Source organism: Erythrolamprus reginae, chromosome 4 (assembly GCF_031021105.1).
Source record: "Erythrolamprus reginae isolate rEryReg1 chromosome 4, rEryReg1.hap1, whole genome shotgun sequence".
Classification (NCBI taxonomy): Eukaryota; Metazoa; Chordata; class Lepidosauria; order Squamata; family Dipsadidae; genus Erythrolamprus; species Erythrolamprus reginae.
The window spans coordinates 110905208-110920336 of NC_091953.1; the positions used below are offsets into that span (position 1 = coordinate 110905208).

The following is a 15129-nucleotide window of genomic DNA, read 5'->3' on the forward strand; positions in this document are numbered from 1 at the left end:
TTAATTATAAGACGCCTTACTTGTCATTGTAATAATACTGCCTCTATTAAGTGTTTATTTCCCAAGGTCCTAAGTGTTATGTTTGCTTATCTCAAGTTGGCTTAATGTGTTTGTAAATCCACCCTCATTTGGTTAATTTAATAAACTCAGAAAACCACATTGTTTAAATGCAACCAAAATTGGATTAAGCTTTATTTTTATGCTTGTAATTGAAACATAGGTGAGTCATAATTACATAATTGATGAAGCAATGCAGTGATTATTTTTACATCTCAAAATTGCGTAACTGAGAATGAGTAGTACATTGCCCGATATAAACAAAAGATACACATGATCTCCATAAAGAACAAAATGCTGGTTTTTTAAAAAAAACAAACCAAAATTGTCCAAAAGTTAATTAGAAAGTTAAGCTAATTAGAACCACATTTTTATTCTGATAAATACAGTACAAATAGGTAAACTGCAGTGGTGAAATCCAATTTTTTTTACTACCAGTTCTGGAGGTGTGGCTTGGTGGGCGTATTGTGGCTTGGTGGGTATGAATTGATGGCTGTGGCAGGGAAAGGATACTGAAAAATCCCCATTCCTCCCCACTCCTGGGGAAAGGATATTGCAAAATCTCCTTAAACTCAAATTTTCAACTACCGGTTCTCCGAACTACTTAAACTTTCTGCAATTGGTTCTTCAGAACTTGTTAGAACCAGTGTTCCCTCTAATTTTTTGGGGGGGTGGGCGGAAAAGTATAATGTCTGAGCGGCAGTCCCTTCTGGACTGGGCGGCACAAAAATAATAAACAAACAAACAAACAAATAAATAAAAAACCCACCCTGTTTTGCCTCAGAAAATTTCAAAATAAAATACTGTACTGTGTGTCTATAACAGTGAGCTCATAATAGGGCAACTCTATCAATATCAAAATGCCACTTAAATAGTTGAGCTAGTTTCAAACTAGATTTTGATTTTCTTTCTCTCTTCCTTACTCCCATTCTTTTTCTTTCTCTTTTCCTTCCTCTCTTTTTTCTATCTGTTTCTCTCTCTTCCTCTCTCTCTCTCCTTCCCTCTCACTCTTTCCCTCTCGGCTTCTGGGCAGGTTTGGAAAACTCTGAGTTGATGATGATTTTTAAGTGAGCGATTGCTCACTGCTCAGCTTAGAGGGAACTATGGTTAGAACCTGCAGGATTTAACCTCTGGTAAACTGCTTGTATTTGAATCAGCCTACTCAACCTATTGACTTATTGAAAAAATATTAAAGCATTGCTCATTTGTTTGTTTGCTTATTATTACTGCCTTATGTGTGTTTTCAAAGTAAACTGGTATTAAATCTATCTGCCCAAATGATACAGAGGACGCTTTAACCTTTATTCTTACTTAAACTTGTTAAAATTTCTGAAGTTTGGGGGTTTCACAGCTATTGTTTTTCAATTATATCTGCTGTCATGTTTATCTTTTTGAAGTTGCAAATGCATTTTTAATGCTGCCAGGGAGATAATAAAATTAGACATTTGCCAGTGCCACAATGATAGCAATCACTAACTGAAAACAGGCTAATCCAAAAAGTAAAACCTAAAGCAAAGCTGTTGTTGTCATAGTAGTATATAATAAAATTCAGTATAGGCCAATAATACAACTTACATCATACTTTTCACTAGCCCAGTCCAACCAGTGTTCTCTCTTGGGAAATTGTTCGCTGCGATGTTTAAATCTATTTCGAATAGCAAACTGGAAAAGAAATAATTTGCAAATTAATTACAGTACTATTTTTCTTTTCATTACATTCATAAATACTTTTGGGGAGGGCAAGAACCCCAAGTTAACTGCCTGAAATACCAAAAAGTTATGGGAATAGAAATGGTGCTAAGGAGATGTGAACAAAGTTCTCAATCCAAATCCACCCCCCCCCCTCAAAATCCGTTAACTTGTATTTAGTGCCAGTTCAGTGCTGACAATTAGTTTTCTGTGTATAGCTGTGAAAAATAAGTTTTATTAGCTGGAACTTAATGTGTGGTCCTGAGTCTTCATGCCTGACAATATTAACTATGGTAATAAACAGTAAGGAGAATACAAAGTCCCATTTTGTCCAGATCGTGCAGAAGGCAGCCGTGAGAGCCATCGTGGGGCTTCCAAGATTCGCCCATGTTTTCTCAACACTCTGTGGCTTGCATTGGCTGCCGATCAGTTTCCGGTCACAATTCAAAGTGTTGGTCATGACCTTTAAAGCCCTACATGGCTTTGGACCAGACTACCTCCGGAACCGCCTGCTACCGCACGAATCCCAGCGACCGATAAGGTCCCACAGAGTTGGCCTTCTCCGGGTCCCATTGACTAAACAATGTCGTTTGGCGGGCCCCAGGGGAAGAGCCTTCTCTGTGGCGGCCCTGGCCCTCTGGAACCAACTCCCCCCAGAGATTAGAATTGCCCCCACCTTCCCTGTCTTTCGTAAACTACTCAAGACTCATTTATACCGCCAGGCATGGGGGAGTTGAGATAGCTCTTCCCCCTAGGCCATTACAAGTTATGCATGGTATGTCTGTGTGTATGTTTGGTTTTATAATAAGGGTTTTTAGTTGTTTTATTATTGGATTGTCACATGCTGTTTTTATCATTGTTGTTAGCCTCCCCGAGTCTACGGAGAGGGGCTGCATACAAATCCAATAAATTATTATTATTAATTATTATTATTTCCAGAACAATCAAAGAGAGTCTAAGCTACCTCCTTGAACATCTTCCTTCATGCTCTTCAAATATGCTAACATTCTTAATAAGACTAATATTCTTGTTCCCCTTTGAGCTGGAAATGGTGCAAGTTCCAATGTTTGATTAAAGAAATTGGAAGAAAACTTTTTTAAACTTTTTTTTTTTACAAATACAAATAGGACAGTGGTTGGATTCAAATGATTTAACCATCCATACACCCAGTGTCAGGTTGGCTGTTTTGGGAGGCATGGTCCATCCCTCCCTCCAGCTCTACTGCACATGCAAGAGGAATCTCCTATGATGGCCAACCTGATCCTGGGCGAACCGGAAGTTAAAATACTCACTCCCTGCTATTGAAGAGGATCCTGGGTGTTGCGCTGCAATGGAGAAATGGGCAATGGAGCAGCTGGCATAAAGGAAGGAGGGGGGGACCTTCTCCTTCCCTTTTGCCGGCTGCTCCCTTGCCCGTTTCTCCATTGCAGCGCAGCACCCTGGATCCACTTTGATAGCAGGAGGGTGGGTGAATAATTTAACTACCAGTTCACCTGAACCAGTGTGAACCAGCTGAAAATATTGGTCTTGCATTATACTTTGCTTACCGAAATGCATTTAGCGACTTGGACCATGATGTTGCCTTCCGGTCTCACTTTCTTGTACATTCTGCTTCCAGCTATGAACACAACTGCAAAGAGAAACCAAAAGGTAGCAAATTTTGAGAAAATGTTTAAACTTCAACAAGGGGAGATAGGGTTGGTAGAAAATCAATTTATAATTTAAGAAGTAGTGTTTAATAAGTAAGGAGAGGGAGAATCTGCTATTAAATTTAAGATCTATGTATTTTCTCACACTATTATTCTTTTGAAAGTTATCTTTCGTGCACAATCCATAATTGATCAATATACAGTGATACCTCTACCTAAGAACGCCTCTACTTACGTACTTTTCTAGATAAGAACCGGGTGTTCAAGATTATTTTGCCTCTTCTCAAGAACCATTTTCCACTTACAAACCCAAGTCTCCGAAACTGTAACCGGAAAAGGCAGGGAGAAGCTTCTATGGGGCCTCTCTAGGAATCTCCTTGGAGGAAACAGGGCCGGAAAAGGCAAGGAGAAACCTCTGTGTGGCCTCTCTAGGAATCTCCCTAGGGGAAAACAGGTCCAGAAAAGATGGGGAAGAGCTTCTGTGGAGCCTCTCTAGGAATCTCCTGGGAGGAAACAGAGCCTCCACCCCTCCTGTGCTTTCCCCAATCACACACATTATTTTGCTTTTACATTGATTCCTATGGGGAAAATTGCTTCTTCTTACAACTTTTCTACTTTAAGAACCTGGTCACAAAATGAATTAAGTTCATAAGTAGAGCTACCACTGTAGTCAGGAAACTGTCATAATGAACTAGAACACATTACAGGTAGTTACAACCACAATTGAAACTGGAATTTTGATCGCTAAACAATGCAGTCATTCATCAAGTCATTTTATGGCTGGACCTGATTTTATGACAATTTTTTACCATGGCCATTAAGCGTAGTAAATTCACATAGTTGTTAAGCAAACCCAGTTTTCCCAAGTGGCTTTGCATGTTGGAAACTGGCTGGGAAGATTGCAAATCATGATCACATGACTTCAATCCAATGCAACCATCCTAAACCCAAACCAATTGCCAAGTGCCCAAATTGTAATCACGTGACTGTGTGTGTGTGTGTGTACAAGGTTGTAAAGTCGTAAGCCACTTTTTCTGAGACCAAAGAGTCCTAATTTGAGGACTACCAGTACAATTATATTACTGTAACAAAATTTATTTTGTTACATGCCACCAAAGATATAATATTTACATACATGATACTAGTAAAAAAAACAACATTACGGCAGGGGACGGAAGGTATGCTGGTGCACGTATGTATGCCCCTTACTGACCTCTTAGGAATTAACCATATGGGAGTAAAAAAAGCAGTACATCTGATCAATTGTCTGACTTACACAGTGCAATAGCCATTAGGGCAGCAGGAACACCAAATGCCAGAGGATAACATTTTTGTTTGTCGTAAACTCCACATTCCACTCCTGTACAAAAAAAAAAAGTGGGAGGCATGGTTTATTTATTTATTTATATATATATATATATATATTTATTCATTCATTCATTCATTTATTTTGTCCAATACACAATGAGGGTTTTAGTAGGTATATATCTATATTCACATAGTAAAATACATGATGAAGGTTATAGAGGAGATACTCATAGTAAAATATATCTAAGAAATAATAGAAAAGAAGATATAGTAATAGAACATATCAATGAAAGAATAGAAGAAGAGATATAGGAATAGAAGAAAGGTATAGGAGATATAGGAAAGCAATAGGACAGGGGACGGAAGGCACTCTAGTGCACTTGTACTCGCCCCTTACTGACCTCTTAGGAATCTGGATAGGTCAACCATAGATAATCTAAGGGTAAAGTGTTGGAGGTTTGGGGATGACACTATGGAGTCCGGTAATGAGTTCCACGCTTCGACAACTCAGTTATTGAAGTCATATTTTTTACAGTCAAGTTTGGAGCGGTTAATATTAAGTTTAAATCTGTTGTGGCTCTTGTGTTGTTGTGGTTGAAGCTGAAATAGTCGCCGACAGGCAGGAGGTTGCAGCATATGATTTTGTGGGCAATGATTAGATCTTGTTTAAGGCGTCTTAGTTCTAAACTTTCTAGGCTCAGGATTGAAAGTCTAGTCTCTATTTCGAGCGGAGGAGTGAAGGAGTGAGTGTACTTTTCTGTACCAGAAGCCAGAAAAGACAGATCTTCCCTGTCAATTATTCAATGAATTAAATGACATATTATATTTAAACAAACATTTACATATGGGAATCTTATTTGGAATATTTATAGCACATTTTCAACTGTTCTACTCTCCTATCTCATGCTAACTTGATACTAAGCTAGTCTAAGAAAACCCTTTCTATACAGAAAAGATATTTAGTCTCCATGATGGGCTATCGTGATTTTCCTTTGGACAGTTCCCCTAATGCTGTGTCTTCCCACCCTGCGGAAAATAATTCCATATTCATTTGTTTCATTTGGACAGATATTACTGGAGCGATAGAGATGATAGAGATAAATATAAGAGATAAATAGAGATAGATGAAAAAGACGGAGACAGATATACAGTGGTCCCTCGATTTTCGCGGGTTCGAACTTTGCGAAACGGCTATATCACGGTTTTTCAAAAATATTAATTAAAAAATACTTTGCTGTTTTTTCCCCTATACCATGGTTTTTCCCGCTTGATGACGTCATACGTCATCGTCAAACTTTCGTCCGCCTTTAATAAATATTTTTTTAAATAAACTTTAATAAATAAACATGGTGAGTAATAATCTAAATGGTTGCTAAGGGAATGAGAAATTGCAGTTTAGGGGTTTAAAGTGTTAAGGGAAGGCTTGTGATACTGTTCATAGCCAAAAATAGTGTATTTACTTCCGCATCTCTACTTCGCGGAAATTCGACTTTCGTGGGCGGTCTTGGAACGCAACCCCCGCGAAAATCGAGGGAACACTGTATGCACATATATACAGGACACTGACATAGTTTCTATACCTAGGACATTTGGACTCTGACTTACATAACCCAATTTAATTGATGCTGTTAATAATGTCCCCACTATTACTAAAGGCTGTGGCTTGGATTCCAAATAGGATTCTTATATAAACCAAATCCTTATGCAAAAATAAGAAAGGATATTTGATCTCTGTGAGAAACAATAGGGAGAGAAAATGCCTATTTATGTTTTACTTGCTGAGATTTATGTTTCTGACTGTTTCAGAACAACAGAATTGGAAGGGACCGAGGTCTTCTAGTTCACCCCTCTGGCTCAAGGAGGCCCTATACCATTTCAGACAAATAGCTGTCCAATCACCTCTTTAAAACCTCCAGTGTTGGAGCACCCAAACCTTCTGGAGGCAGGTTGTTCTACACACAATTGTTTTCACTTCGGAAAGTTTCTTAATCTAGGTTGCTTCTCTTCTTGATTAGTTTCCATTCATTTCTTCTTGTCCTGCCCTCTTCTTTGTGGCAGCTCCTCAGATATTTTATTTATTTATTTATTTATTTATTTATTTATTTATTTGTTCGTTCGTTCGTTCGTTCATTCATTCATTCATTCATTCATTCATTCATTCATTCATTTATTAGATTTGTATGCCGCCCCTCTCCGTAGACTCGGGGCGGCTCACAACAATAACAAGAACAATGTAAGAACAAATCTAATAATTTAAAAAACGCTAAAAACCCCATTATTAAAAACAAACATACACACAAACATACCATGTATAAACTGTATAGGTCCGGGGGAGATGTGTCAGTTCCCCCATGCCTGACGGCAGAGATTGGTCTTAAGAACTTTACGAAAGGCAAGGAGGGTTGGGGCAGTTCTAATCTCTGGGGGAGCTGGTTCCAGAGGGTCGGGGCCACCACAGAGAAGGCTCTTCTCCTGGGTCCCAGAAAACTGTTATCATATTACCTCTAGTCCTTCATTAACTAGACAAACCCAATTCCTGCAAATGTTCTTCATGAGTTTACAGTCATCTTTATTGCTCCTCTCTGTACTCCTTCAATGGCTCTCAACCTTTCTAATGCCCCGATCCCTTAATACAGTTCCTCATGTTGTGGTGACCCCCAATCATAGGTCTAGTGCCAATTATCCCAACAGAGCTTTAAACTAATTGGCAGGAAGGTCAGAGGGACACCCTCAGTGTAAACACCTGATTGGTCAGATTGTAAAAATAGGTTCCAAGGCATCAGAATAGAAACTTTAGTTCCTAACACCATGGGAAATTTGTCTTTTCCCATGATTTTAGGTGACCCGTGAAATGATTATTTGACCCCCAAAGGGATCCTGACGCCTAGGTTGAGAACCACTCATTTTAACTGATTCCCAACAGTTAGAGAAATAAATAAAAAGCAAAACTTAGTCTCTACATCTTTTTTATATTATGGTGGCCAAAACTGGATGCAATGTTCCAAGCATCAGACCAGAATATCTCCTGGACCGCCTTCTGCCGCACGAATCCCAGCGACCGATTAGGTCCCACAGAGTTGGCCTTCTCCGGGTCCCGTCGACTAAACAATGTCGTCTGGCGGGTCCCAGGGGAAGAGCCTTCTCTGTGGCAGCCCCGACTCTCTGGAACCAACTCCCCCCGGAGATTAGAACTGCCCCCACCCTCCTTGCTTTCCATAAACCCCTTAAAACTCACCTCTGCCATCAGGCATGGGGTAATTGAGGCAGTCCACCCTCCCCCGGGCCTATACAATTTATGTATGGTATGTCTGTGTGTATGTCTGGTTTAATAATGGGGTTTTTAAATGTTTTTTAAATTTATTAGATGTGTTGTGAATTGTTCTATTGTATGTTGGGAGCCGCCCCGAGTCTACGGAGAGAGGCGGCATACAAATCTAATAAATAAATAACCAAACAAATAAACAAACACACAAACAAATAAATAAATAAATAAGGTGTGATCTTACTTTGGCATTATAAAATGGCTCATGTTTAAGTGGTTGTTCATAAGACTCCAAGATTCTTCTTGCAGTTACTACTATTGAGCCAGGTTCCAACTATTCTATACCTATGCATTTGGTTTTTCTTGCTTAAATGTAGAACTTTACTTTCCTCACCACAGAATATCATTTTGTTAAATAGGGGCCAGTGTTCAAGCCTATCAAGGTCCTTCTGTGTCTTGACCCTATCTTCTGGAGTATTGGCTATACCTGTCAGCTTGGTGTTATCTGCAAATATGATGATATCCCCTCATCTAAATCATTGACAAAGTTATTGAAGAGTACTGAGCCTAAGACAGAGGCTTGGAGTATCCCATTGCACACTTCCCTTCATGTAGATGCAATTCCATTAAGGGCTGCATATAGAATGCAGTTAATAATAATAATAATAATTTATTGGATTTGTATGCCGCCCCTCTCCGTAAACTCGGGACGGTTAACAACAATGATAAAAACAGCATGTGACAATCCAATAATAAAACAACTAAAAACCCTTATTATAAAACAAAACATACACACAACCATACCATGCATAACTTGTAATGGCCTAGGGGGAAGGAATATCTCAACTTCCCATGCCTGGCGGTATAAATGAGTCTTGAGTAGCTTACGAAAGACAGGGAAGGTGGGGCAATTCTAATCTCCGGGGGGAGTTGGTTCCAGAGGGCCGGGGCTGCCACAGAGAAGGCTCTTCCCCTGGGGCCCGCCAAATGACATTGTTTAGTCGATGGGACCCGGAGAAGGCGAACTCTGTGGGACCTTATCGGTCGCTGGGATTCATGCGGTAGCAGGCGGTTCCGGAGGTAGTCTGGTCCAAAGCCATGTAGGGCTTTAAAGGTCATGACCAACACTTTGAATTGTGACCGGAAACTGATCGGCAGCCAATGCAAGCCACGGAGTGTTGAGGAAACATGGGTGAATCTTGGAAGCTCCACGATGGCTCTCGCGGCTGCATTCTGCACGATCTGAAGTTTCCAAACACCAGTTACAAATCCATTCCATAGTGATATTGTCTAACCCACATTTTTGTATTTTGTCAAATAGTAGGTTATGGTCTACTTTATCAAATACCTTATTGAAGTCCAAGTAAATGGTATCCATAACATTTTGCTGGTTCACTAATTTTGTCTCTATCTAAATTTCGTCACTTCAACAGTAGATGACAAAAGATTAAAATAATCATAGGTTGCTTGTAATCAGAAGCATACTGGTTTAATCAGAAGCACAGACCAATACTCTTATATTTGTGTTAAGCAAACCCGTGCATATATCAAGGCAAACTTATCAATGTGATGTAGAAAAATTTTACCTCTAAGTATTGGGGTAATGATAGTAGAAAGAAGGCTTCCAGCATTAATAGAAAGATAAAATATAGAGAAGAACCTGCTTCTTTGTTTATCCTGAAATACAAAGAAGAACCTTATTATCAATTGGTATTTGATACTCTTCTAATATAAAAATGTAGGGTGTCTGTAAATTAATATATTTTGCAAAATCATTTATTATACAGTTTTTAAAAGTTGAATAAAAGAATGTTTACAGGTAGTCCTGACAACTACTTTTTAGCAATGTTCAAAGTTACAAAGGCACTAAAAAGTCACTTATGATTGTAGCAGCATCCCCACAGTCACATGACAAAATTTTAATGCTTGGCAACTGGCATGTATTTTCATTGGTTGCAGTGTCCCAGAATCATATGTCAGCTAGCTTCTGACAAGCGAAATCAATGGGGAAAGTGGATTTGCTTAAGGACTGTTTGATTCACTTAACAACTGAAGAGATTCACTGCTTTTCGTGGCAATGGAAATTCTGTTCTTGAATTGCCATAAGTCAAGGACTACCTTTTTTTTTTTTAACCTATATGGAAATAAGTTAGACAGCAGATGATTACTGGGACCCAATTGACTACATTTGTTCCACAGGAGAAAGTTGCCAGTTGTAAGTTTGGCTAAGGAAATTTCAGCCAAACTGTACCTGCAGCAAAGATACTAAACAGTACTGGAAATGTATAAGCCACATGGTGAAGTAGGAGAGAAAAAGGCATAGAACAAGCTTTTCTATAGACAGAAGTTGATGTGAATTCTGAAATACTATTCTTCCATTGAATTTTAAGTTGTATATTGCAAATAGAATGATATTGCAATAGAATGAAATAGAAATACAAATAGAGTGGTACCTCTACTTACGAACGTAATTCGTTCCGTGACCAGGTTCTTAAGTAGAAAAGTTTGTAAGAAGAAGCAATTTTCCCTACAGGAATCAATGTAAAAGCAAATAATGTGGTTTCCCCAAATTGATTGGAGGGTGGAGGCCCTATTTCCTCCCAGGAGATTCCTAGAGAGGCCCCACAGAGGCTTCTCACCACCTTTACAGGCCCTGTTTCCTCCCAGGAGATTCCTAGAGAGGCCCCATGGAGGCTTCTCACCACCTTTACCGGCCCTGTTTCCTCCCAGGAGATTTCTAGAGAGGCCCCACAGAGGCTTCTCCCCACCTTTTCCAGCCCTATTTTCTCCCAGGAGATTCCTAGAGATGCCCCACGGAGGTATTCCCCCGCCTTTTCCAGTTATAGTTTCGGAGACTCGGGTTTGTAAGTGGAAAATAGTTCTTGAGAAGAGACAAAAAAATCTTGAACACCCGGTTCTTATCTAGAAAAGTTCCTAAGTAGAGGCGTTCTTAGGTAGAGGTACCACTGTAGTTGCATATTGTAATAGAATGAACTACATAGTGCCACACACATACAAACTACATTCAAATGAAATCCATGTGTAGTTCCATTTCTTGAGCCTCTGCTTGCTTCCTTATGGTCCAAAACAAGGATGATAGTTTACAATATTTGTAAGTAATTAAATAAAATATATACCTGGTCTTCTTCAAACTGATCTCCCCCAAAAGCTGCAACACATGGTTTGATCCCACCAGTTCCCAGAGCAATAAGGACCAAACCAATCATAGAGAAAGCACTGCAAGAACAGGTTAACCATAGATGAGTGATGTAAAAGTACCCTCGTCTTTTCACATGTATTTTTCTATCTATGTTTTACTTTGAATATTGAGATGTACTTGCTAATGGGCTACATGAACAAACAGCTGAGGCATATAATAGAATCTCTGAAAATCCTGAAGGGGTTGCAGTAAAAAATATATCTAGTCACCCTGAAGGTAACCCCCTGTGAAAATAGGATTTGGAAAACTGAAATTAAAAAATACATTATGAAACAAATTAATATCCTCTCCAAAGCATATTTTAATATGGTATAGATTTACACCTAGCTTACCATCCTAATGGTGATTATTGCAATACATTTCAGTTCCAAATTATATGTACGTAACCCATAAATTCAAAACTAACCATGACAATAATAAATACTAAGCTGAGCTCATTAAACTGAAGCCTGCCAGTATGTAAAGAAAGAAAAACCCTGACCCAGGAACATCTGCATGGGAAATATGCATCCTTAGGAAACTTAAGAAGAGATAATTAAGATTATAGATCTAGAATGAAAACTGACATGCACACTGCTATGCTAGACAAAAGTTAAAAGCAATGCAATGTTACAAAAGTATTGCTTAATATACAGAATTTTCTGGGAGAATCTGTAAACATGTAAAATGTTCATCTAAAACTCTTCCATGTTGTTTCTGTGAACCACTTAGTTTTCCTATCCCCTGTATACATTTATTATTATTATAAGGTACAATTTAGAAAGGTTAATTTTATAATGGACAAGCATCTAATCTAGTCATCATTAATGGGTAGAGAGAGAGCTTTATTTCTTATATTGTAACTTAGAAGGGCAAGAATTTAGAAAAATAGCTTATTTAAGATTTAATTGTATCTAACAATTAAATCTTTACCAATGTGCTATAAAATTAGTAATTTTCTTTGTAAATGGAGATTGCAAGCTGACAAAGTTTCCATTTTGAAAATCCAAACAAACTCTTTCAAATGGTTTTCACAGCACAATCAAAAGACAGTAATGGAAGCACTTTAAAAGCAGATCTGTGATCTATTGCTGCATCAGTAAAAAGCTCCTTGGACTTTGCCGCATGGCAGGGTCATAGGATGATAGAAAGGGAGGAACCAAGACTACAATAATTAAGCTCACAGTAAACAGATTTGTGGTACAGTGAATGCCTAATAGGTCCCAATATGTGTTCATGAAAAAGATAAAGATAAGTGCAACTTACATGGGAATGTTAATGTCATCCGGAGCACCATCGTGATTTGAATCCATCAAGTCATTTATGGAACTCACCGATAAGACTGCTTGCCCAACTGTGTACACAATGGATAAGGAAATAATGGTCCTGTAATGAAGGGCACAGACAGAAGATGTATTTTTAATGCTATCTCTCTTACTCTTTTTTTTAAATACAAGAATGTTTCCTTGGTTAACTCAGTTTAATACAGTGTGTAATAATAAACAATGAGCATATTCAATTGCACGTATGTAAACATTGCTGAATGCTATTCAGTATTTGATGGTTTTCCTACTAGGGTTGTCGGTATTAGTAACTTCTTTGAGGGAGATGTCAAATATGGATAATGGAGTGAAAAAATAGTAAAACAGTAAAGACTGTCAAATAGAATATATCTCCTGGGAACTTTAGGACAGGACTATATAGTTTTCTTGGCAGTGATATATGGTTTGCTATTGTCTTTCAAATTAAATTCTAAGTGTACAAAAATAACCAAAACAAATATATTGACTGGGTCCCTTTGAAATTAATCCTGTTTGCAGTGTATTCACACACAGAAACACACACTTTCACATTCGCAGTATGTGTGTAGGCGAACCCATTACTGTATTAAACTTCCATATAATATGTACAATGAAGAAGTCTTCTGAAAAATCTTATTTTCTGTTCTCTAGATACAGTATATCTGCAGTACTCAACAATCTTATGTAAAAAAAAAATTTGGGGGAATGTTAAACATTAGGTCCACTTTTAAGAAAGTATTATGTACCTCTGGTGTTTAAATAAGTGTCCAGAAGTCAAAAGTCTTCACTGTATTTGTTTTGTATGTGATTTAAACATTTCCGATAAAACACTTTATTAAAGTAGAAAACATGGGATTTACATAGCATGAGATCATTCGCTCATTTATTTCATCTTTGCATGTTTGATTAGATTCTAAATTGACAAGTTCAGTTGGGCCTTTTCAGAAATAAACCATCTTCCTCTCTCAACAAATGTAAACATTTCCTGGTCATGTGTTAATAACCACACTGGAAAACAGATAAGGGAAATCTACTGAGTTTTGCACTGTTACAGTAATAAAAACATGAAATATCAGGTATGTCATCTCTGATCACCCATGAAACCAGTATTCCTGGAACAACAAAGTGGGGGATAACTTCCAGGTAACACCCTGATAGAAAACAGAAACAAACAGCAAATGGCAACATGAAATCAAAACATCTCTTTAATTGATGTGGTTAACCTACTTGATGCTCATTATAACTGTTAACAAGATCTTACATGTAAATTACCTCTGACATAATTTTGCAATTTTCTTTAATACAACTTTCCTCCAAGCAGGATAGCTGAATTTTATAACTAAAACCAAGTAGGAGCAAGAATATACAAAATATTACATGTTCCTTGGGCATTGTAATCTTTTTCTTCCACTTTGGTCATAGAAAAATCTGTTTACATGGTGTCTAAGTTGACACTGAGTTGATCAATGGCTTTTGTAAAAGCAAAAAGTGGAAGACATATGAGATGTATTCCTCCAGCAGTGTATCTTGATTAAGGCAGCAGTTTATGTGATTTGAAGGGGAAAATATGACTGCATGCATATAGGGACTGTTACACCTGTCTGCAACTTTTTGAAATACCTATGTTTTCTCCTGTGTTCATGCAACTGCTTTCTGAAATGGCAGGACAATTCTGGGAGAAACCTATTTGACTTCAGAGTTGGCCAGAAGAAGTGAGTGTACATTGTATATTTATTTGTTTGTTTGTTTTGTCAAGTACGTACTGGTAGTACAGTGTACCGTCGATTTTCGCGGGTTTGAACTTCGCGGAAAGTCTATACCACGGTTTTTCAAAAAATATTAATTGAAAAATACTTTGCGGGGTTTTTCCCTATACCAGGGTTTTTCCCACCCGATGACGTCATATGTCATCGCCAAACTTTCGTCTGCCTTTAATAATTTTTTTAAAAAGTAAACTTTAATAAATAAACATGGTGAGTAATAATCTGAATGGTTGCTAAGGGAATGGAAAATTGCAATCTAGGGGTTTAAAGTGTTAAGGGAAGGCTTGTGACACTGTTCATAGCCAAAAATAGTGTATTTACTTCCACATCTCTACTTCGCGGAAATTCAACTTTCGCAGGCAGTCTCGGAACGTATCCCCTGCGAAAAGCGAGGGAACACTGTATACAAAGATATAATAATATTTATATACATGATACTAGTAAAAGAGAAACTTTAGGACAGGGGACGGAAGCAGCTCTGGTGCACTTATGCACGCCCCTTATTGACCTCTTAGTAATCGGGAGAGGTCAACAGTGGATAGTCTAAGGGTAAAATTTGGGGGGTTAGTTGATGATACTAGAGTCTAGTAGTGAGTTCCATGCATCAACTACTCGGTTACTAAATTCGTATTTCCTGCAGTCGAGTTTAGAATGGTTTATTTTAAGTTTGCATCTGCTGTGTGCTCATGTGTTGTTGTGGTTGAAGTTAAATTAGTCATTGACAGGAAGTCAATATATTGACAGGAAATCAATATATATGGTCAAAGTCAACTTTTCCCCTTAGAAGCCAGAGAACTACACTGCCAAAATCTTTTAAAGATGAAAATTATATTATTCACTGGATAGAAATTGAAAAATTGCACCAAAGTGTACTTCCTTTAGTGTTAAAGTAAATGTGTGA

At 38.1% G+C, this 15129-nt stretch overlaps 1 protein-coding gene across 3 annotated transcripts in view; it reads right to left on the minus strand.

Moving 5' to 3' along the window:
- SLC15A1 (solute carrier family 15 member 1) overlaps positions 1-15129 on the minus strand; it is a 47001-nt gene that overhangs the window by 18699 nt on the left and 13173 nt on the right. For all 3 annotated transcript variants that reach the window (XM_070751196.1, XM_070751197.1, XM_070751198.1), the window contains exons 5-10: positions 12431-12550; positions 11103-11202; positions 9552-9642; positions 4672-4755; positions 3294-3376; positions 1633-1719 (exon numbers count right to left, since the gene is read on the minus strand). In XM_070751196.1, the coding sequence (XP_070607297.1) occupies positions 1633-1719; positions 3294-3376; positions 4672-4755; positions 9552-9642; positions 11103-11202; positions 12431-12550 (565 nt within the window). The remainder of the gene's footprint in view (positions 1-1632; positions 1720-3293; positions 3377-4671; positions 4756-9551; positions 9643-11102; positions 11203-12430; positions 12551-15129) is intronic.